This window comes from Equus asinus, chromosome 3, assembly GCF_041296235.1.
Source record: "Equus asinus isolate D_3611 breed Donkey chromosome 3, EquAss-T2T_v2, whole genome shotgun sequence".
In the NCBI taxonomy this organism is placed as follows: Eukaryota; Metazoa; Chordata; class Mammalia; order Perissodactyla; family Equidae; genus Equus; species Equus asinus.
The window spans coordinates 89,328,530-89,353,165 of NC_091792.1; the positions used below are offsets into that span (position 1 = coordinate 89,328,530).

General features: G+C 34.0%; 1 protein-coding gene across 3 annotated transcripts in view; it reads right to left on the bottom strand.

Annotated features, from left to right (window-relative positions):
- Window positions 1–24,636, bottom strand: part of CCSER1 (coiled-coil serine rich protein 1) — a 1,220,070-nt gene that overhangs the window by 396,509 nt on the left and 798,925 nt on the right. For all 3 annotated transcript variants that reach the window (XM_070505367.1, XM_070505366.1, XM_070505369.1), the window contains one exon: window positions 24,410–24,454. In XM_070505367.1, the coding sequence (XP_070361468.1) occupies window positions 24,410–24,454 (45 nt within the window). The remainder of the gene's footprint in view (window positions 1–24,409; window positions 24,455–24,636) is intronic.

Here is a 24,636-nt window from a genome sequence, read left to right on the forward strand (position 1 = left end):
ACTAATATAAAAGCAACTGTAAGAGGATAGAATCAGGGATATTATATAGCTATTCTGAAAGAAAGAGTCTCTTTCACACAAATGCCTTTGGTGATAAGAAAACTGAGTCATTGTGATATTAAGCAACTTGCCCAGAGTCAAAGTCAGAATTTACAAAAATAAGAAATATTTAAGGGTGCCTAGTCTGTGACAGGCTTCGTGTCAGACCCCAGGCTTCCTGACTCCATGCTATAGCATGGGACATTTAAATATCTTAATCACTTAATTAAATACAAAGGTGACTATCTCATTTTACATTAGATAACTTCCTATATTTATTAGTAAAATGACTACACTCACGTCAAAGTTCTGATTCTTACCAAAGCATTTAGACTACAACAATGTATTAAAGTATTTTGGTAAATATTTTACTGATTCTTTTGTATTTTTTATCACGAGAAATTCCTTGAATGAAAAATGTTTTTAAGTTGCAGTGCTGTAATGAATCTAACTAATCAAATGGCAATGTGAGTAATGAGACAAAAGGTGAAATATTTAATGAAAACTGTGCTATTTGAAAGAAAATCAATTTGTTCATAAAATTCATGAGTATGTTCATTGGCATAGATAGAGCAAAATAGCTAAAATGAAATATACTTGCTTTTAATACCACCGAACAAGCATGATCACAGCATAATAAAGGCCCAACTATAATTTTATCCCACTGTTCCTCTAATATTTATTCAATGGAGTGGAAGTCTTTTGCCCTGTATGAGAATGTGGCCAGGTCTCATGAATTTTCCGCCCACATTTAGATAAGGTCATCTGAAGTGATAAAACAGCTTTGATTCAGAAATTAAAACTGTCCATTCTAAGATGTTAATCAACACCACAGTCTTCCTTCAAGGTAAGATTGGTTTTCTCACATGTCCAGATCAGGCCTGTATTTGGTGGCTGTTGCCTTCAGGAGAAGAGCATACTGTGGTCAGATCCTCATTCTTTTTATATATGCTCTCTTTCCTAACGTACTATGACATGGACAGACATACAGAAATATATCATACGTGTTTGACCTTCTTGATAATGAGTTAAATGTACTATTATCTCTTTGGAATAAGAAAGCAAGAAACTTTCCCAAAGGAATATGACCCATATTTACAGTGATGGGTTGTGGTTATCACTTGCCTTAGATTATATTTGATAGGTTTTCTCCTTTGTCTAGTTTTGGTTGGCTGTGTCATTTTAAAAATAGGAATCTTTTGAGAATCATGTTTAGCTAAGACAAAACATGTTTGATACTTGCATATTGTTTTTCAAGTTGTACATTACTGAGGCAGCAAAACATGTAGAAGAGTCAGAAAAAAACTGTCAAGTTGCTGAAATATATTATACACTAGTAATGAATTATATGCTTTCAAAGAAATGTTGACCATTAAGCTCAAGAAATGAGTATCAATAGTAAATTATTTTGTTTGGTCAATAACTACTTCTGTATCTACATGTCTGCAAAGTTAATAGAGATCAGGTTAAGACTTAATATCATAGGGCCCATTAGTATTTACTATTGACTTTTTTATCCAATTCTTAACCAATCAGGGCTCATTTGTTATAATAAATTTTAAAGACACCTTTGTATTCCTGAATCAGGAATTCCTGAATCAGGATTAGTCCCTCAGCATCCAAATTCCATTCCAAACACCGAAGTGGGTTATGTTTTTAAAATGCTACAAAATAACTTCAAATTTTAAGTAATTTCAGGGGAGAAACAAACCACACAAGTGATTTTTTTTCTTCATTCTTTCTGAAATAAGTGAGAATCTTCTGTCCAAAATGTTATTTTATATGTAAAATGGACTGGAGTGATAAGTGTTATAGATATTAAATCATGATGGAATTAGAAATTATTTGTAGATATCAAAATAAATCAAATAGGAATTGTTTCAGGTAGAGTAGTCTTAACTATTTTCCAAATAAGTCTCTCCAATAGTTCTGAGTAGAAAAAAAAAGCCATTTTTAAATGACTGACTAAAAAAGAAAACAGGAATACATCAGATAATAAAAAGCTAGGAATAAAAGTAAAGATGATTTTTCTTTCTATTATATCCTTAAATAAATATTAAGCAGAAATAATTATACATATATTTTAGTTTTAACTAAAAGTAAGTTTGGGAACATTTCAAATTTCAAGTATACCTGCTTCTAGCAGGTAAACTATAAGTACAATGTATGTAATAAGTCTACGTTCTATCCTAAAAGAGTCTAAGGAAAAACAAAAAGCTTATGGGTTGTGTTACTCTCTCAAGCGCAAAATGGAAAAAAAAAAAGAGTTCAGTTATTCATTCAGTAACTTTTTAAACTCCTCTAGATGCTAGGTTTGTGTCTAGAAATGAACTGAACATAGTTTCTTTTTTGAAAGAACTCCCTTTGCTCAGAAAGTTAAAATAAACTTTTTAAATGTCTAACTCGATTGTTTTGGGGAAGAAGGTACTCAAACTATTTGTGAAGAAGTAAATAGATACTATGAATTTTCTCAGTAATTGAAAGTAATTTTATTGCTAGCATAAATTAACTGTTTTTTTAAAAAAGTACTTTCATTTTTAAAGTAATGGATTATATTTTTGCAAAATATTTTTTGGTGTTAATTCATCAAAAAGTAAAAAAATAAGTAAGTATATTTTTGCTCAAAATTCACATTTATGCTTAGATACTAAAGTTAACAGTGCATATGCTGAAAATCTGGGAAAGAGATTTTCGTTCAATTAATGGACAAATGGCATAAAATCCAAGTGAAATATTTTCACTCTACTCACACATTGTATCACATATGTTTCAAATGATAAAACTAATTAATAGCCATACTCTTCTATAAAAGGGAGAAAATATGAAACACTTTGCTCTTAGCTAAAAACTACTTCAGCTGACACAGCAGATAGATTCTTAATGGTAGACTCTGTTGGAAGTGTCAGAACTTTGACAAATCTTTTGATCTATATTGGTAGTATTATTAATATTCAAGAATGTGGACTAGGAACAAAACCAAGACATTTTTCATTATTATTTTGCCATCATGAAACCAGTCATCAGATTGATAAGAGTAGGAAAAAGGTTACAAGAAATAATTTGCATTACTGAGCTTGATGATAATATAAATCTCCAAGGAGGAATGGGAGTGGTGAGGGATATTTAAATTCCCACAGGAGGACAAAAGATGTTGGCAAACACTTTATATAATGTGTATAAAGAATTTGGTTAAGAAAGCCCAAATGTTGACATTAAAACATCAAATTGCTTTTATTAAACACCCGTTTCTGTACGGTCTTTTTCCAAGTCAGAATAGGAGGGGCAAAGAGAGAGAGAGAAGTTTGTCTATTTAGACTACAAAAAAGAGAACAGATGTTTGTGAGGTATCATTCTTTACTCTTGAAATCCTTGCAGTGATGGCTATACTATTCTGGCTGCAACCATCTTTGTTTCTTCCTTTCAAGTAACATTGAATTAGTCTCTAAGACATGTCAAATCATCCTTCATATTAACTCTGCCCTGGCTGACTTTCAGTTTTCATCATCACCATGTTGATATAAGAAAAGCACAATTACATATTGGAATTCTCTGCCTCTTTCTAAAGTCTACGTCTCACACAATTACCTCCACAAACCACAGCTGAATTTTGCTCCAACTATGTTATGCTCAAGTATCATATTAGAAAATTTATTTAACTCTACTAGAGTTCTTTGATCATAGCAAGAATTTAACAAATACTGAATATGAATGAAAACTGGTATAGTCATTGATCCTTGAATATTATATGCAAATTATTCTTATGCAAATTGTTATTAAATAATGTAAATACTTCCCCCCATTTTGATATAGATCTTATAATTAATATCCCTTGTATTACAACCACACAAACTATTTTAATCATATAAATTCAGTTGCAGAAGTCAGTTTTACTATCTTTGAAAGTATGGAGGTGAAATTAGATAATCTTTATAAAACGCCTTGAAGTTTGGAAATTCTCCATTTTTCTAAACTTTCCCAATCATTAATATATCCTCCTAATGAATTTTTTTCATCATATACTAACTAGGAATTATTTTTTTAAAAACATGTTATACACACATATTTATATATAGAAATTACTCAATATACCCTATGTATAGACACATCTGTTCATCTATCTACTACCTACCATATACCAATTAACTATTAATCTATATACCTCTATAAACTTTGAAGATACACTTATTAATCTACTGTGTAATCGTAAACATTCATAAATTTGTTGGTTTCAAATTTAAACACAGATAATCAGCATAAAGGATTATACTATATATTAGATAGTATCTAGAGTTACTTCCAGTTTGAAAAACTAACTTAACCAACCATTTATTTGGATTACAGAAAGTATATTTTGAATCTGTTACCTGATATTTTATCCTTTAATATCTCAAAAAATGTATTTAGTGGCTACGCACATTCCATAAATATGAGTGAAGATGAATGTTAAAAAGGTGGTCTAGGAATGTTCTCAGGGATTTGATGCTGACTATATATATTATGTACATATAATTTTGATTGTCTGAAAATACATTAAAAATGATAGTTCATTTTAGGCTTAATGCTATGAATCAAAGAAAGGTTGTAAGAGAGAAGAGGCCAAGAAAAGATTGAAAGGACACCATTACATCGTAAACACCTAAGCTTCTTCTCTCCTTTGATCACCAATGGAGTTTAATCGATGTTTTCCTGAAACCGTCTGCCAAGGCTTGGCAGTAAGCATATTTATCTCTGAATACAGGGTAAATGTATTATGGGAATGATTTAGCAGAAAAGAACATCTGTCCTCTTTTATATGTGAATATCAAAACTGCAGATTGCAACTTCAATAACTCACTTCTTCCTATCTCGTTTAAAGAAGGAAATTTAAGTTATCTTGTAAACACTGACTGGCACATTCACTGAGAACCCTAAAGTATATTTCCCTTACCTAGACTGCCTGTGGAGGAAATGAGGCTATATTATCAAGGTTTCCAAATTTGAACAATTTACCTAAATTTCACTACAGAAAACATCATCTACAAAAAAACTACTGGGAAGACTTGATCATAATACTCATCTTAAAAATGACACAGTCTTAACACTTGTATCAATAAGAAAGCTTCAAGTTAGATATTCCACAAAACAGACAGAGAGAGCACTGGAGTATAATTATGAATAAAGCCTTTGTGCATGTAAACAGAAGGCATTCGTTGGGGACGTATAAAAAGGTGTTTATCCATAAAAGTTTATTTTCCATTCAGTGCTTTAGTTTCCTATGGACTATCCAATCTGAAAGAAACTTTAAGATGACGCTAACTACAGTTGTTACATCTTCCATAAACATTACTACAAAGGAGAAGAAAAACAGACATACTGTTAATTAGCATTTTCTAAAATTTGCACTTTTATTTTTAGAGTACCCATATATACAATTACATGCATCTTTCCTTACCATAGTATGAATGATCAGAAGAATATACTGCATCTTGGATATATCAACAAGAAAATCAAATATGTGTTGGACATACGTAATGCTGATGTTTCGCTATCTAATACATAATAAAATTTAGAACCCCATAAAATAATTTAAAACAGATTTGGGGCCTAGATTTTGAAATATCAAAGACAACAGGACTTAATCACTTACATAAAAGAGAAGGAGCCATTGAATTTTGCCAGAAAGTAAATAAGGATGACACAAATTACAAATAATATTTTTCTGCTCTTACTACTGAACTAAAATAAGAAAACAGGTTTTAAAGAAAATAAGTAACTATTGGCCATAAAGTGATGGGAAGCAAAGCCAGGACTTTTAAAGTGTGGCTAACATCACAAACCTGAGGCTCTCAATGTTTTTTTTTTTTTTTTTGCTTTCCAGTGTTGGTTGATTGGGACCACATAAAATCCCTCCTTACAATACAAGGGTAAGGGTACATAAGTGAGGTACCTTTCGGAACTTTGACTTTGTTACCCTGTATGAAACACCCGGTGAACCATTAATGTATCTTTAAATAAGCTTTTGGTCTCATCTTATAAACTCCGCTGAAATGAATACGCAATAAAGCACTTCCATCTATTTGCTTAATAAGCACTTGTACACTTATTCTGAATCAGGTACTATTCTAAAAATCTTATAAATATAATCTGTTTAATCCACAATAACCATGAGGCAGATACTAGACAAGGAGTCTGAGCAATAAAGACGTTAACTATCTTGCTTAAGGTCAATTCAACAGCCAATAAGAGGTGAAGCCAGGATTTGAATCCAGGCTAAAGGGGTGCAGCCATAGCACTATGATGCCTCTTGAAGTTCTCATATTCAATGATCATATGCACAGTCTCCAACTGTTTTCTAGTCCTGCTAAGCCTCAAGGCTCATTTATATGGAGCCAAAATTTGTATGAATAAATGGATGTTGCAGTAATGAATGCTACCTTAGTGTTTCAGTTTGTCAGCTTAGCACTAAAAGTTGATTGTTTCTGTTTAGCTTTTTACTTGCAATTAGAACATTCTGCCATCAAGTGGTGCCTTTTTATGACTCATGAACTGAATGGAGGTTTCTTTAGGTATGATTCTTTGACAAGCTCACAAATAGACTTTGTGCCATCTTTTCTTTAGAAAACAAACATAAAAACTTGATTATATTAAAATAGCTAAATAAGTATAATGAACTATTAAAAATCACTACTTTCTCATTTATGTTTAAGTAAAATCACTTTTTAAATCAATTGTTTCCACCTAGAATTAAAAAAAAGAAAACTCCTGAGCCAGCCCTGTTGGCTTTGTGGTTAAAGTTTGGCATGCTCCTCTTCAGTGGGCCTAGGTTCGGTTCCTGCGGAACCACACCACTTGTCTGTCAGTAGCCATGTTGTGGTGGTGGCTCACATAGAAGAACTAGAAGGACTTACAACTAGAATATACTACTATGTACTGGGGCTTTGGGGAGGAAAAGAAAAAGAAAACCAAAAGAGAGAGGAAGATTGGCAACAGGCGTTAGCTCAGGGTTAATCTTTCCCAGCACAGAAGAAAGAAAAAGAACAGTGGAGTCAAACAAAACAAAATAAAAACTCCCAAAACTTCCCACACAGTGAATCCAATTCTTCATGCAGATTGAAACAAAAAAGGACCCCTGTGTTGTGCTTATTACTTGAGGAGAAAACCAGGAAATCTATTGGGCAGTTTGTTTCCAAACTCCCTGAGCTGCAGTTTTCTTTAACAGCAAAAACAACAGCAGCAATAGCAACAACAAACACCTTGAAAGCATTTATGTTATATATTGTTCTAATGGCTTTGCATATTCAAGCTCATTTAATCTTCACAATAACCCTATTAGGTAGTTATTATTATTACCCCCCATTTTAAGGATGAGAAAACTGAGGCACAGTTTCTAATGCTTTACTGTTGTTACTACTACTAAATAATTACTAGTAATACTATTACTGGTAAGCAATTACTAGTAAGTGACCAAGAAGAGATTTCCTCCTGGGCATCCTGGCTCCAAAGGCTGGCATTCTGGCTCCATTCTCTCATCACTAAGCTGCCCTGTTTCTCTTGTACAAAATCAGGGTGTATAACCTATGCCCTATGGACGCCTTCTGAAGCTTCCCTGGTGTTTTCTCAGTGCAGAACCCCAGGGATGGGCAGGGGGGCAGGAGAAGGAAGCCACTGAGTGATCACCACATCTCCCTCTAACTTTCTTGATTTATCTAACTATTCATTTATTTATGCATTCATCATCCCAATAAACAAACTTTTGAGCATATACCCTGTGCCAGGCACAAGTAGAAAATAAAAGATGGAAGGCATATATACACAGAGCATTTCTCTAGACTTCTTTCGTCTGAAAAACCATAAGTTGATGCTCTTTTCTGATAAGAAAGGAGTACAAACTGGGCACATTTTATTTGAGAAACATGTTGCTAATGACCTTACATATTTACAACTCTCTTAACTCAATGCAAATATTGACAAAGGTTTATGGGTATTTTTGCTTATTTTCTAAAGAGATTTCCCTTTGTAGAAATAACGAACACAATTTATTATTCACTAGGCTCTTCAACTTTGACATTATGCCATGCTTTATGCATTTTTAATATGGGGGTTAAAGTTATATCTAATTTTTGGGATAAATTGAAAATATATTATCCTTTTCAATTGCTAACTTTCAAATCACATAATTTAATTTCACATACAATTTAAACTCACTACACATAAAATATTAAAAGGATCTGATGGTAGATGCTTGTAGATTTTTTTCCCATCTCTACATCATACTAGCTGTATGACCTATTAATCATTTTAAGTATCTGTTTCCAGTGCAGATTTGTGATAATAATACCTACCTCCCAGAATTATTAAAAAGGGCCTGGCACATAGAAGATGCTCAATAAAGGTTAGTTCTTGCCTCAGAAATTGCTATTGGAAATGTGCTAGTGACATCTTGTGGTAATTCCTGCAAACCTCAGGAAGGCCACCCTTGAAACTCTCGGTCTCCCAACACGTCATGCTTCATTCCATCAGCAAGCATTTATTAAGCATCTTGTAGGTTCTAGGCTCCTAAATCAAGTTCTGAGGGTTACAAAGATGTGAAAGACACAATACCTACCCTTGAGAAGCTCTGGCTTTAGCAGACCAGACACATTTTAGCCAATTACTATGAAAAATGTAATTACTTGTACAATAACAGTAAGAAGAAGTGCAAATATGCCACAGAACGGGTAACCCATTCTGCCAAAGGAAATGTCATTTGCACTGGGTCTTGAATGTATAAAATTCCCTCATTATAGTTTAACTAGAGAAGAAATGGGGAAATTCAGAGATTTCTAAAATGGTAAGTTAAGGCCTATTAGCTAATGTTTTGGCTGATATGCTAAAGAGTTTAGCTCTTACCTTTGTGTGACAAGAAGATAGTAACATTCTTTAGCAAGGAAGTCTCCTAGACTGGACATGGGAGAGACCAGAAGCTGGAGAACCAGGTAAGAGGTTACTGTATTTCCCTTGAGAGGTGAGGAAGCTCCAAATTTATTCAGTGGAAATGGGATAGACAGGAGGAAATATAACTGAGAGACATATCTGAAGTAAGTAGAGTGAAGACTGCATAATGACCTTGAAGATGTGGAACATAAAGGAAGAAGAAGAAATGAGGTTGATCCTAGAAGTAATGTCATTAAAAGAAATAGAAAACAGAGCGGAAGGAACTGGTTTATGGAGGAGGGAAGAACAAAGATAATGAAGATTATAAATTCATCGTTTTGTACACATCTTTAAAGCTTGAAGAATATTTAAGCAGAAATGTCCAGTAAGTGAATAGACACACAGGTCTGGAGAGACGACCAGAATGGAGATGATACAGACTTCGGAACCGTCAGCATATAGCCAACGTTGCAGCCAACAGAGGCTACCATTACCTGGAGAAAAACGTGTCAAAGGAGGAAGGACTGAGAGATGGGTCAGGATCCTAGGAAACATCATAATTTAATTAGTAGGCCCCAAATACCCTTAATTTGTTCAAAACAATCCCTTAGTAAGTTATAGACACCTGCTTAAAACACAGAATGGCTTTGGAAACAGGCTGGTGACAGGAACATCTCGCTACACCAGAACATAACTTTCGAAAACACATTTAAGCTGAACTTAAGGTTTAAAAGCAAAGCTATAAAGTTCTTTCCTCACAGTTTCATGAAATAAGTTGTATTTGAATTTTTGTCTCGTAACTGAAAACTCAGGTTTATGCTTTGAGTGTAGTCTTTCCCAGGTCAGACAGGAAATTTTATTTGACTGTATATAACGTGCACAACTTTTCTACTTATCCCCTAAATTTGGTCATCTAGTTTTCTTCCCATTTTTTGCTTTATTGTCTTCTTTTTTCTCTTTCCTCTCTCCTGATACACGTATTTCTTGCTTCAGTGGTTTCCTAGGAAAAGAGCCCAGTTGGTTTAATGTTTTTTTATTGCAGACCACCTCAAGAATTTAGGATATTAACTCTACACTTGCAGTGCTGTCAGGTTGAAAGAGAAGAGTTACTCACACTATTTTGTCAGTTAGGTACCTACAAATTTATGGCCTCCTAAAAAATCATAATCTCTATTTTATTTTTAAAACTCAAATTCTTCCCTTATTTTTCCATATTTTATCATGTTAGTGGAAATTATAAAAAATACCCATTGTGTTGATTAATTTTATTGCCCCATGACTATTATTTTCTATATGCAAATGCTCAGTCTCTTGATCCTCATAGTCATAAGTCACTTCATGTAACATATTAAAGAGCATCCTTCCTTATTTGTCACAGATTAGTTTAAATATCATTTAACTAAGCCATTTCAAAACCTATGTACTGAATTTATATGCATTGTTTAATTTTGGGTAATCAGCTAATCCTCTCAGCGCCAGAATCAACCTTATTTGTTCAAAAGGGAATCAGTTCAGGGTGGTTGTAGTTAATGAACATGATGAATGCCTGAAGACCCTGCATAATTTAATCCTGACAAAGGACAATGGGGAATTTAACCAGCTGAATTAAGCCCATCAGACAAGAACAAAAACACACTTAAAATTCACTTTGATCACCAGCTTTGAAATTATGAAATTTGGCAAGTTAAAAAAAATTTAAAATATGTTAAAATTTTTCCCACAATTGAGGCTTTACAAATATTTATTTTTCTTACTAATTCAAATTTTTATACCTCACATTCACCTAAAATGTGATCAACCATTATCAGCATCTATCTCTTTAGGTATGATATAATGGGAATAAATGAAATTAATTGAATGCTTACTATTTATCAGGAACTATACAAGGTTTTATGGGTGCAAGCTGAATAAGGCCCTGTTCTCTAGGAAACTCAACCTATGTGACAGACTGGTGAAGAGACAAACAAAAAGAGTCACAATAGAATATGATAAACATAATAACATGATAGAAGTATCTATCAAGTACTATTTTTGCAAGTAGACATCCTGGGAAATTTTTCTTCGAATAGGCAACACTTAAGCTGAGATGTGGTGCTGGGTAAGTGACTTTACACTTAGAGAGTAGAATATCTAGTGCCTTTTATTAATTCAAGTAACCAACAATAACAGCACTAAAAACTTTCTTATTGGGTATTTGTATTGGCACCAGACATTGAGATCATTATTTTTCATATTCAATCTCATTTTCTTTATGCATAAGGATCCTATGTGGTAAGTTACAACTACAAATTTTATTTCTTAAATGAAGAAATTGAGGTAAAGATAGGTTATGCAACTTGCTCAACATCACGTTGCCGAGCAAAGTGCAGAACTGGTAATGAAAGCTCCAAAATTCGTGCTCTCTAAAAAGCCTCCCATCCTACACTGCCTCTTCTTTACAGTCATTCCTCGCTTAGGGGAAATTTAATGAATTTTTGTGTCACAGATGTCTTTGTCTGCAAAAAGTAAATACAATTCTTACAAATTATTTTATGATCCTGTTGAAGCCATTGGCTCCATTAATGCCTACATCATTTGTAGTTTTCTTTGACCTCAAATTGTCTGAATTTTACTCAAAAACATCTATGAACTACTCTACTGAAGTTACTATGCTCTCCAGGCAGCACTTCGTTGTTCTTTGAAATTCCTTTCATTTGCCAGGTTCTTACATATGCTTTTCACATTCGTTTTCTTGTTGCCAACTCTTGAACTACTTTCAACAAGACTATCACCTCTTTTATTCCATCGAAAGTCATTAACTAAGATTAGTAATATCTTTTTCAAGGCAAAATTGTTAGATCATTTGCTTTTCTTGATGCTTTTGACCTCTGTACGCTTTTAACAATTTTTGTACGAGGTACTACTTATTTTCAATATTATTTGTCATCTTTACTTCCAGAGTAAACTAGAGTTAATGTGTTATTAAAAGAAAGTTATTAGGAGAGAAAGCAACAACATCTTTGATAGGCTACAATTGCAAGCAAGAAAGGGACCAGGAACCATTTCTCCATTTTTGGGAAAAGGTGGCCAATGAGTCATAAACAGTATACACAAAAGGTTAAAATTGATTCCACGTGTTTCAACAATGATATTTAGTTTCCAAAATTCTAGACTTCTAGAATAGTAAATAAATCTATACAACAATTAATTTTTACATAACCAAGCACAGGATAACACTCATAATTTGGTTTGACAAAGCAACCATTATAAATGGTCAGATGAGTTCAAATTGCTAAACATTATTGATCATTTTGAATCCGACATTTTTGAGTTCTTATGATTAAAAATACAAATTCAAATAAGTTTTACATTTTCTCTCAAGCATTTCAGAGAATATTCCTCTAGGTCCTATTTGTGACTGTCTACCCCTGATGCCATGCAGAAATGGACAAGCAAGTATATTGCGAATTTTCCCATGCAGAATATTGTCTGATCCCCTTCCTTCTAGCTTACAAAAGAGAAGTATAGACCATGCTAATATTCAGGATTCACATATCAGCAGTGATTTGACTTAAGAAATACAGTGGATCAGATATACACTGGATCAGTAATATCTGGATAGAGAACTGTTTTAATTTACTATATTGCCAATATTTGTCTCCCTTTATAGGGTATGCTATTTTTAATCAGTGAAAGATAAGACCCTCCCACCTCACTCCAGACATAATAGACTTAGAAGAGAGGGACAATTAAGAGGCTAACTTTGCCAAGACTTGGAAGCAACCTAGGTGCCCATCAAGGGACGAATGGATAAAGAAGATGTGGTATTTATACACGATGGGCTACTACTCAGCCATAAGAAATGATGAAATCTGGCCATTTGTGACAATATGGATGGATCTTGAGGGTGTTATGCTAAGTGAAATAAGCCAGAGGGAGAAAGTCAAATACTGTATGATCTCACTCATAAGTAGAAGATAAAAACAACGACAAACAAACACATAGCAACAGAGACTGGATTGGTGGCTACCAGATGGGAAGGGAGGAGGGAAGAGGCAAAAGTGCTGATTAGGTACATGTGTGGTGATGGATTACAATTAGTCTTTGGGTGGTAAACATGATGTAATCTACACAGCATTAGAAGTATATTATGATGTACACCTGAAAGTTAAAAAATAAAAAAATAAAATTAAATTAAAAACACTACTCTTGAAAATACAAACAAAAAAGAAGCTAACTTTGCAATGATTATCAGAACTTAATTAAGAGGACTGAGCCTCAAACATGAGGAAAATTGCACAAACTGCTTGTTTCAGAAAAATTTTATATGTTCCAAACTCAACCTCTATTGATTTAAAAATAACAAAAGAAAGTGAAAATGGTGGCCCAAGCTTTATTCTAGAAGAGTCACTAACAACATATCTTCTCTAATCACAACTGTCTTAAGCTGAGCATCCAGGTCACGAGAAGCTTCCACCACAGTATTAGTAGTAAACTGAAAAGATGAATTAAATGGTGCTTTTATCATTTGAATATCATAAAGAGAAAAGAAAAAGGAAAAAATCAGAAAGAGAAAGAGAAAAAATCCTGTCTCTTATCTTAGCTAAAGTATATTTATTTGACTGAACCATGCAAATGAACTAGGAGGAATCATACCAGACTGTCTATAATTAGAAGCGTTTGTCCAACTGTAGAGTAGATAACTGAGATCGTCATTTGGGGGTAGTCATGGCAGACAAAGTATAAGTAAAAAAAAGTAAAGAAGTTACCTAGTTTATACAGAAAGAAGAATTACATGTAATTAGAGAACAGAGAAATAGAAAAACAAAGAGAACAAATTATTGTCTATTTTCCAAAAGATCAAGTAACAGTCCCTGCAAATGGATGGGCTTGACACTATTCAATTTAACATAAGTTTTAAGTAGGTTTCTATTCTTTGAAATCAAATGATCCCTAAGCAAAATAAAATAGTAGCTGTGGTCACGGTCTTGGATAAGACAAGGCCTATATGCAACAGATAGGTAGGCAAGAAGATTGATGGGGAACGGGGAAGAGACAGAGAATATGAATGTTTAACGAGTGAAAATTAGATAATTCTCCTGAGAAACACCAGGAGTCAAAATATCCAGTTGTGGTAAACCTCCTCATTTTTCTCCTTACAAGTCATAGTGTCATGTTGAAATTTTACTTTGGAGAGATATTTCCTAGGTTTGAATCTTGGCTTCACCACTGACTGATTATAAGACATTGGACTAAATATTTAAACTCTTTTTGATTTTGCTGCTGACTTTTTGAAATGAGAATAATAGTAGTGGCTATTTCAAAAGTTTACTGGAAGGATTAAATGAGTAAATACATGTAAAGTGGTTATGACAATGATAAGCACTTACCAAGGATTACTTCAAATTTTTTATGGGAAGAGATGAGATCTTATTTTTCTAGTGATTAAGAATGAAATGTATCCTACAACATATTCACAATTCCTTACCCAAAATTCTTAAGAACAAATGTATCTGGTACTTCAGAATCACCCTGATTTTAAAATAGTAATACAGAGCATATACTATGTCTTTTGAATATCCCTAGTAGGGTTTGGAGCAGCAGCCTGTAAAAACACATCAATATTTCTGAGACAAAACATAAAAATATTCCTGCCAAGTAGGAAAAAGAAAGACTATAAAATAGGCTCATATTACTTCAGATCAGATTTGGGCTGTCAAATGAAGTTGAGCCTCCCTTTCAGGAGAAAAAAATCAGTTTTCAAAGCCTTTGGGATATTAGAATTGCAGATAAGGAATTGTTTACATGTTATTTTATCCTTTTATTTACTATTGATGTTTGTAATTTGAGTGTCACCGAATTTCAAGGTTACTGAAGGGAACAGACACTCCTGAATAAATAGGTGAAGGACGAAAAAGGAAGCTTCCCTTTTGAAGGCTGTGGATGGAGCAGTTGTACAACCTTTAGAGAGTATGCTGTGGGCTAAATTGTGTCCCCCCGCAAATTCATGTGTTGAAGTCCTAACCCCAGAATGTGTTGACTGCATTTGAAGACAGAGCCTTTAAAAAGGAAATTAAGGTAAAATGAGGCCATTAAATTGGGCCCAAACCAATCTGACTCGTGTCCTTATAAGAGTACGTGTGTACACACAAAGAGACAGTGGGGATATGAGCACCAAAAGAGAGACCATGTGAAGACGCAGCAAGAAGGCCACATCTACAAGCCAAGGAGAGAAGCCTCAGAAGAAATTAAACCTGCCAACACCTTGCTGTTGGGCTTCCAGCTCTAGGACTGTGAGAAAATAAATTTCTATTTTTAAAGAGACCCAGTCTATGGTACTTTGTTGGCAGCCTTAGCAAACCAATATAGTGTGTAACAGCGATTGGGCTTAGAGCTATTATTTTGAACATAACTGTGATGTGTGTCTGAAATGCTGTAATCTTTACATTTTTAATCTAATTAAAACAATTGTTTATATAATATTTGACAGTACAATGTTTCTTAAGAGCTGAAGAATCATAAATACACTGTTTTTTTCTGTTATTATGCAATCTTATCTAAATATTTTAGATTACATACTATCAATGTGGAGTGACAATGTGGTGATGACTGATAAGGGACTGAGAGGTCCTGTGAGATAGCTAAAGGCAGCGATAGAACCAATCAGTAGTGCTCCTATTCCACTGAGCTGTCCGAGCATCAATTTCCAGAGAACTGTCCCAAAGTGAGCTTGAGGACAGGATGCAAATAGAGAGTAGACATAATGTCAAATAATTGTCCTCAACTGGAGGGATGACCGAAGGACGGAAAGACATTTGGGGATCTATTTCCAAGCTGTCCAGAGAAGAGAAGAGAAGAGAGTTTCCATTGTAGATTCACAGGATTTTAATATGTTAGTCAGCAAAGAAAATAATTGAACAATTACACAGGCATTATTTGTTCTACATGAAAATATAAATCCAAACAGAAAATACAGTCTCCTACTAAGTTATGGATAAGAATCAAAATAATAAAAATGTTTCTTTTCTTCTGTATATTTTTAAGGTGACAATTGGCTTCTATTTGTGATTAAGAAATGAATCGTTAAGAGATCTCCTCATTTATATATGATTATTTCTCTGATGAAAGCAGCTTAAATCAATTCAACCATATGGAGTAGTATTTCCATTTTATATTAATTGACATAGGTAAAGGGCAAGAAATAAATGCATATTCAGTTACATACACAAATTAAAAGAACAATGCAAAAAAATTCCTATGAGTTTAAGACTATGCATTCAAATAAAAATATATGGCAGTGAAATAAAAATCATGATTTGTTTTTGTCTTTTCAACTGAAAACATCTCCAGGGTTTAACCAATTCTAAAAATATTACACATTCTTTATAAAAACAGATACCTAAATTGATATTGATTAGAGAATCAAAATTCCTCTACTGTAATCTTTCTTAGACCTCATCTCTTTGTAAAATCCATTTTAAAATTAAAAATCCTCACTTATATCCAGGGCTGGCCCCGTGGCCGAGTGGTTAAGTTCGCGCGCTCCGCTGCAGGTGGCCCAGTGTTTCATTGGTTCGAATCCTGGGCGCGGACATGGCACTGCTCATCAGACCACGCTGAGGCAGCGTCCCACATGCCACAACTAGAAGAACCCACAACGAAGAATACACAACTATGTACCGGGGGGCGTTGGGGAGAAAAAGGAAAAAATAAAATATTAAAAAAAAAATCCTCACTTATATCCAAATATTTTTGGAAAAAATACTCATAAACGAGGAAAACCTGTTGCATTTCAGAACCCTGAAATCAGAATATCCATTCATTTGATCTGTTGTGCTCATCAATGCCAAGCTATACTGCCATAAACTCTGGCTAATCTCTACCTATTCCCTATCTTACAAGACTTGCCTTCAAATCTTCCTGTTGGACCATAACACCCTCTAACTATCTTTCCCTAAATTCCCCATTTAGAGACCTACCAAAACTTTGTCAATGTCGTGCTCTTTGTTACTATGGCAGGTCTAACCAACTTAGTCTTGCTTGATCAAAAGGTTTTTTCTTTGTAGTCCTTTGTGAGGTCAATAGTCAACATTGTAAAGATACAATTCAGGTCCCATTGAGCCCCTGTGCAAGCTTACTTAAGCTTTTCTACTTAAAACACGTTCCTGTGAGGCTGCTGAAGTCTCTCATTCAGGGGTCTCTCTGACAGCAATAGTAAGGTAAGCCCCGCATTGGGTCTAAAGTTTAAGCTCTTTTGGTCAACCTCACAAATGCAGAGTTTCTGCCACCTAGGAATAAGAACGCTTTATAGTAGTCCTTTGTTTATCTAATCAAATTTCAAAACTTATCCTAGATGAAAAGACCTGCTCTTTTACTTACTACAGTGGTCCATTGGTCTGTTTTCGTGACTCTCCAGTGTGAGTCAATAAGAAGAGGTCTAACTCCAAGCACTCGTGAGTTCAGAAGGTTTTGTCAGACCAATTTCCTTTAAACAAATTTTATCTTGAGTATCCTTTATTTAAGTAAACCTTATAAGGACTTTCCTCCATCTTGTCTTTGTTGGTTCCACTTAGTTTCATTTTGCTAGGAGTTAGAGGGTTCATCAGGGCCCCCACCTGATCTTAGCCCAGGTTATTAAGATAAGACATTGCCCAGGCAAAAATTTCATGTGGTCTTCTCAATCTCTTTCGACTTCTAGGTCAAATTCTTACTGCTTTATATTTTAATTCATGTGTATATTTCTCTGGCATAATTCTACCCAATACAAACTGAAATTGCAGAGTCTGTTTTGGGGAACTTTGTCATGAACATGACTGTGGGATTTTTGCTTGATGGAATTCCCTAGGGTTCAAATTATTGTTTAAACCTGTTGTCAATATTCTTCTTGGTGGCTCTCTATGTATGTGAGTGCGTATGTGTGTAATGGGTTTCCTATACCTAAGGCTTCTTTTATCCTTCCTTAGTGATGATTTCATGTCTCTCTCAAGCTGGCTCCCTCTCACTTCTCTCCTTTCCTCTCTCTTTTTGTTCTGCTTCTCTTGGGAAATATTGCTCTATCACTACGTACATACTCTAGAAATACCTGCCTAGTCAGTCAGTCAAACATTTCCAAAAGAAAGAGAAAACAATTAAATGGTGTGCAGTTCTTTTGGATGTTTTTTCTCATTTCAGATACTACTAAGAACATGTTCTTTCTCAACTGAAGTAGATCTAAGAAGCTTAGTTTTGCTCAATCAACAGGTTTCTTTTGGGTAGTCCCTTGGAACGTCTACTGTCTACATGCATAGAAGAGATCTTCAAAATCCAATGTGAAGATCCCTCAGAAAGTATGGAGGATGTGAAAAATCGCTCCTAAAACCTATAGGCCTTTATAGGCACTGCTCTCTATAAACAATATTCTAAGTGGGAAATGGTAAATAAATTTTTCTCTCATCTGTAACATGAAATATGGAATTAAAAATTGTTGAGATTCAATGATGGGTTCCAAATACATTTTGTTGTCCTATTTGGAATGTGTTATCTCAAAACCAATTTAGAATGTAAAATACTTTGAAAGGAGGCTAGGCCTTGGGTATCATTGATTCCCGTGGTGTAGGCTAGTCTATGTAGACAGTAAAATCTCCCAACAACATGACACTGAAACTGTCTCTGACAGAAGAAAAGATGCAGGGAAGAGCAGATGATATGAAAAATAATATTAGTAATTGTTACCATTTATGAGGCGCTTCCTATGTGGCAGGCACTGCTCAAAGAGCTTTACACATATTAACTCATTTTATCCTCTCAATAACTTTTTGAAACAGGAATAATTACTATGGTCTTATAAAGTGTTATTCTTTCAATTAAATATTGATTTAGAAGCACAAAGATCTTTTACCTCCTTTATTGGCTGTCAATTCTGAGAAGGGGGAAAAATAGGGATATTTTATTTTTTACTGAGTCCTTAAAAGTTCTCTTGATCTCAAAATCAAACTGTATATTAGATATATCCTGGTGGCAAGCTATAGGCACTGAACCGTTGAATAATTCTAGTCATAAAAAGAAGAATTATCTTTGTCTCAGCTTTTATATCTCAAAGAATAATATAATATTAGCCAAGATATATTCCCCCCAAAATTGTGTCATCACTGCACTTATAAAATAATTTCTTATTCTACAAGACTCTATAGCAACCAAGAATGAGATAGCTAAACTTGAACAAAAGTAGAAACATTCAGTCTATTCTGAATATTGAATAAAGAAAGCATTCAAATGGAAGTAAGTTTTGCAGAAAAATTATTAAAGACAATTGGCAATTACGATTTGTTTCTTGGTGAAGATTTTCTATTTGATGCACAAAGCTACAAAAGAAGCATAGTTATCTTCTATTATTTCAAAATTATATAAAATATTAGATTTTAAGAGGACAATGGCACTTCAACTCTTTTTGGCTAACTCTTATTTCCAAGAACAATATACTTTCAATTTTAGTTCTATTATTAGAACTTACGTATTTTTCCTCTTTTATTCGTATAAAAAACAATTCTCTCGAGTGGTCTGTTGGACATGGGAGGAGTAATAGTAAGGTTTCCTAAGCAATAATCTAGACCTAAATTCATGTGCTTAATAATTCTAATTAAATTATACACGGAAAGAAAAATCAATGGCGATTTTTATTTTGTTCCACTTGAAATAATGTTTGTGATAATATTCCAGGTAGACAAATTACTTTGAAATATACAATATCATCTATCTCATTCTTTGAACTTTCTCCCTATTGGGGCTCAAATTTAAAAATTACTTTCAACTTCAAGTAGAAATATGTAATTTGTCAAGGGATAAACAATGCTAACTCTATCCAACTATATTAGCAAAGGCATAAAATCCACTATTTATCAGAATAAAATAAGTACTTTCTTTAGGACTATTACATGCTCAAGTGATACTTTACATAAATAGAAAATCTTGAATTATTATTCTAAGTGATTAGTGCATTTAAACATAAGATAGGGATGGGAAAATAGCATTAAACCAAACATTTGATTTTCAATCTACGTTTTCAAATGTCTGTGATTAATTATGTTTTCTTAAGTATTAGAAGTTCATATCATCTATAATATCCTATTTATGATTTTTGGCAAAGAAAATAGAAGATTGGGAACACTGCAGCTGAATAGAGAATGTTAGTGAAACATTCTAGAGTACAAAACAGATAAGTTGCAAAACATGCTCACAATCTTCTTAAGATTGACACTTTCATAAATCAGCTATTTCAATAATTTGAAAAGTCGGGGCTGGCCCAGTGGCTCAGCGGTTAAGTTCGCACATTCCGCTTCTCGGCAGCCCGGGGTTCACCGCTTCGGATCCCGTGTGCGGACATGGCACCGCTTGGCACGCCATGCTGTGGTAGGCATCCCACATATAAAGTGGAGGAAGATGGGCACGACGTTAGCTCAGGGCCAGGCTTCCTCAGCAAAAAGAGGAGGACTGGCAGTAATTAGCTCAGGGCTAATCTTCCTCAAAATAATAATAATAATAATAATAATTTGAAAAGTCTACTTTTTCCTAACTATGCGTCTATCAGAATCTATCTGTTTGTACTTCCTTTCCCCCCGAGTAAAAGTTGGATTTTTTAATATTATTGGCACGGCCAAATACAATCAACTGAAAAATACTCAAACCACAGCAGGAAATTTTTCTAGTAAAGGGATAAATATGTGTGTAATGATTTTTGGTGATATTTCTGAATATAGAAATTATCCTAAGTGTTAATTTTCTTTCAGATGTTTGAGAAGCATATCATAACCTGTCTTATAACAGTATGAAACTACTTATTTGAAATATTTAAGTGTACCAATATGAATCTTGTCTTCACAATTCCAGGTGAAGAATGTCAACATGATCTCTGCTTATTTTATTCACTTTGAGAGATCTGAGCTGTGCAAATTACATAAAAGTGATCCTTGATCATTATCCACTGGCACTTTATTTCCATCCCCTCTGTGGTTCTGGAATCTCTGTAACTTCCAACAACACAGCCACAATCCAAAGGCTCCATTAACAATCATCTGCCACATTAGTTTACCACATTCAGGAGAATTTCTGAAATTATATGTCCAACTCTGACTTAGATATCCAAACATAATACTTAGTTCTCTTCAACCATGATACAAAGTCTCTTACCATGTGTATTTAGACTTGTGATACAAGATATCCAGAATGTCAATGATTGAGTATTTTCGAGGTAGAGTGAAAGTAGAGACATTTTGCTATTCAAAATTAGTGTGTACAAACACACACAGATGAATCTTTAACTTTAACGAATCCTTAACTAATATGTTAACAAAAACTGTACTTTGGAAAATAGAATACCATTTAAAAAACAAAGGTATACAATCTTTTAAGAAAACTGATAGTAACTTGGTTTTATCCACATTTAGCAATAAAAGCACTGTATGGGAGAATAGAAATTCCTTGAGAAAAGAAAAATGATTTCCACAGCTAGTGTCATACCTAGTGAATATTCACTGAGGTTTTTGTATGAGTTACAAGAACCCACTGGAGGAAGGAAGTTAGCTTAAAATCAAATAGAAATATTGGTTAAATAATCACATTTTGTATGGCATTCCACTAACTTCCTTTTTAAACAACTTTACTATTACCTGTTATGATCAGCCCTCTCAACTTATACATAGTATGCAAGGATAAATATGCGAAAATAGCAATGTAACTGGGTTTTTTTATACAACTAATATCTACTTTCAAATATTTCACAATGATACAAGTGATTTAGGTTCTACTCATCTCTATTTCCTTCAGAAAAGTAATTTATATCTTAACAATTTCTTCTTAATTTATATTTTTATACAACATGTAGTGTTCAAATCTGGGCTTCTTGTCTAGCAATTAGCTTTTTAACAGTATTTACCACTTAGCTAAATAGAATATTACTACCTGCTTCAATTTTCTATGCATACTCTAACTGTTGTCCTTATCTCCAGTAAGGAAATAGAACATTTTAAATGACACTTCTTAAACCTTCTTATAAATATTTGGTGACAGGTCGTTAGTATTATATCCATCAACACCTATTGGGAATATCTTTCATCTGAACTAAGACAAATTAATTCATCTTAGGAAGTAATCATTGTCATTAAATCTTCATCAATCACAACAGCATTAAGATGAGAAATTCTAAGAGAATGTTTTGAGTAAGAGTTTTCTAAATCCACACATTTCAATTTAACATAATCAAAAGTATATTCTATATCTTTGTAATGCACACATATAATGGGAGACAGCAAATAGGAAACAGAAAGATACATGTCACACTTCACGAGCAAGAGTGATCAGAAGGCTCTAAACATAGTAATTGCACTCTGTTTCCAGATCACCTACTACCGAGACTTGACAGGAGAGTTCACAACATATTTCACCTTGACTGTCTGATACTTCCCCAACCCTGCTGACCGTAGAATATATTAGACTGTACAATAATGGGGAAAACTGAGGTGAGTGTAGGTTGACTAGAAGTACACCCAAGTACCCTAGTGTTGCCCAGAGAGGAAGGGAAGTGGTTGTTTTGAATTTTAATAGCTGACTTTTACTTTTTATTCCTAGAATGGGGGTGTCAAGGGCAGAAGACATTACTGAGGCTATCATTAATTTGATACTCTTACCTTCTTCACAGTTATTCCACTAACCTCAGGGAGAAAGTCCAAATCAAGGTTGTCCCCCTCTACGCAGATGGAAATATTAAATTGTAGGCCATTAAAACTTGACCTTCACACAAACAATAAGATGGTTTCAAGAATTTTTTTTTTAATTTAAAACATGTTATTGACATGTTCTTTACGCATAAGTGCATGTCTAATAAAAATAAAATCAGAGGAAATTTAAAAATAAGCAATAAAATTTAACAGCAACTCTTTTCAATAAAACCAAATCATTAGGGTTTTAAAAATAACACGAAAAACTATAAAATCTTAATAAAACAAATAAAGAATTTTGCTACCATTTACCAATGCCATTACATAGGTATGTGGATTTAAGTTTCCTGTCTTTGGACACACAGTTGCTGTTGGACTAGGATAGAGCAGTGAGAAGCTTGCTCACTCCAAACAGTATGTCCTTCAAGGCACTGAACCAGCAGAGACGCACTGTGGCAATACTGCCTGGGGGTGAACTCTCTCAGAGGAGATGGCAAGTTAAATTCTTTCGCTAAGTAGATCCATTTTGGTCATGTCTGAGTGGAAGTAGTCACCCTTACAAAACTGTAAATGGCGCCAAGGTCTTCCTTATGCAGTACACATTTTTTTCCCCACTCTGTCTTTCCTGATGACCATGTCCTTATTATCTTGCTCTCCTACAGCACGAAAAATATCTAAAGCTTTATCTATAGCTTATCTTCTCCAGCTCTTCTGCCAACTATTATGTGTCCCTCAAAGGAATAAATTCTTCTGGATGGAAAATACTAAATAAACAGGAAAGAGGCCCTAAACGACAAGCTTACTAGGAATTAAAATGCCAAATACTGAAAACACACAAGTGGAAATTAAAACAGTAAGGAAAGAAGGGGCAAACACCATGTATTTAATACAGAAGTTTTTACAGAAAGAGAAGCCACAGATGGAGAGGGAAGTAAGATTGATTTTCTCATTTTGTAAGACAAAATATCTTCACTTTTGACAAAAAAGTGTTATATAAATATCACTAAAAAGTAAAATTATCTTTGAGCAACAAGAAAATATTGATTTACTGAATTAAATATTCTACCCTCCTCCCACCCCCAACAACTTAAATCACAGAGTAAAATACAGCATTTATACATTTAGCATGGAAAGAATTTTAATTGAGGTTAAGTCTGCACATTCAGTCAGAATCAGAAAATAATATACATAATGGTATTATGTATATGATATGGTATTATGTCTGATACCATTAAAAGTTTACCCTCTTTTAAAGCATTTGTGATAGACAATAATTAAAGAAAGTTTTAAAATTGCTGTTCTTACCAGAGCAACTTCATGATATCTAATAACGCGTACCAGCCTGGTAGCATCAACAGCCTTGGACAGGAGAGTGAAGAATCCCAAATGTCATAAAATGTTTGCTTTGTTAGAATTTTGCTAATTTCTCAGTAAATCATTTAAAATATTGCATTGTGATGTTTGTTTGGGAAGACTTTTCTGTCCCATCTAGAGGGCCTGCTGCTGTAAAAATCCATTTTAACAGAAACATCGCTTGCCTGACCAGAGAAACAGTATTTTCTTCAGCTTCAGAGGAATAAGCACAAATGATAAGTTTATATAAACATCTCTAATATGCACTTTGGCCCTAGTGAATGGAATATAAATGTACACAAAATTCCTCTCAACACATCCCCATCATTATCATTATCATCATTATCATCATTATCATCATCATCACGTCATCCTCGAGTCACCATCACCAACCACACCACCACAACACTGTCACCATCTTTGCTTTTGCCCTCTCCCTCCCTCTTGGACTTTCTTACCTCTCTCCCTCCTTGTACTGCCTCCAGTCTTTTCAAGTTCAAACTCTGAAAGAAACAAACAAAATATATTATTGTTGGCAAAAAAGTAACTAATAGTTAGTACTAGTGTAAAAATTTTGAAGTAAAAGAAAATACTGCATTTAACAAAGAAGATCTGAATATAGGTAAGTATCCATTACGAATGCCAATAACTATATCTGAGTAAGTCCTCAAAAGTGGTACCAACG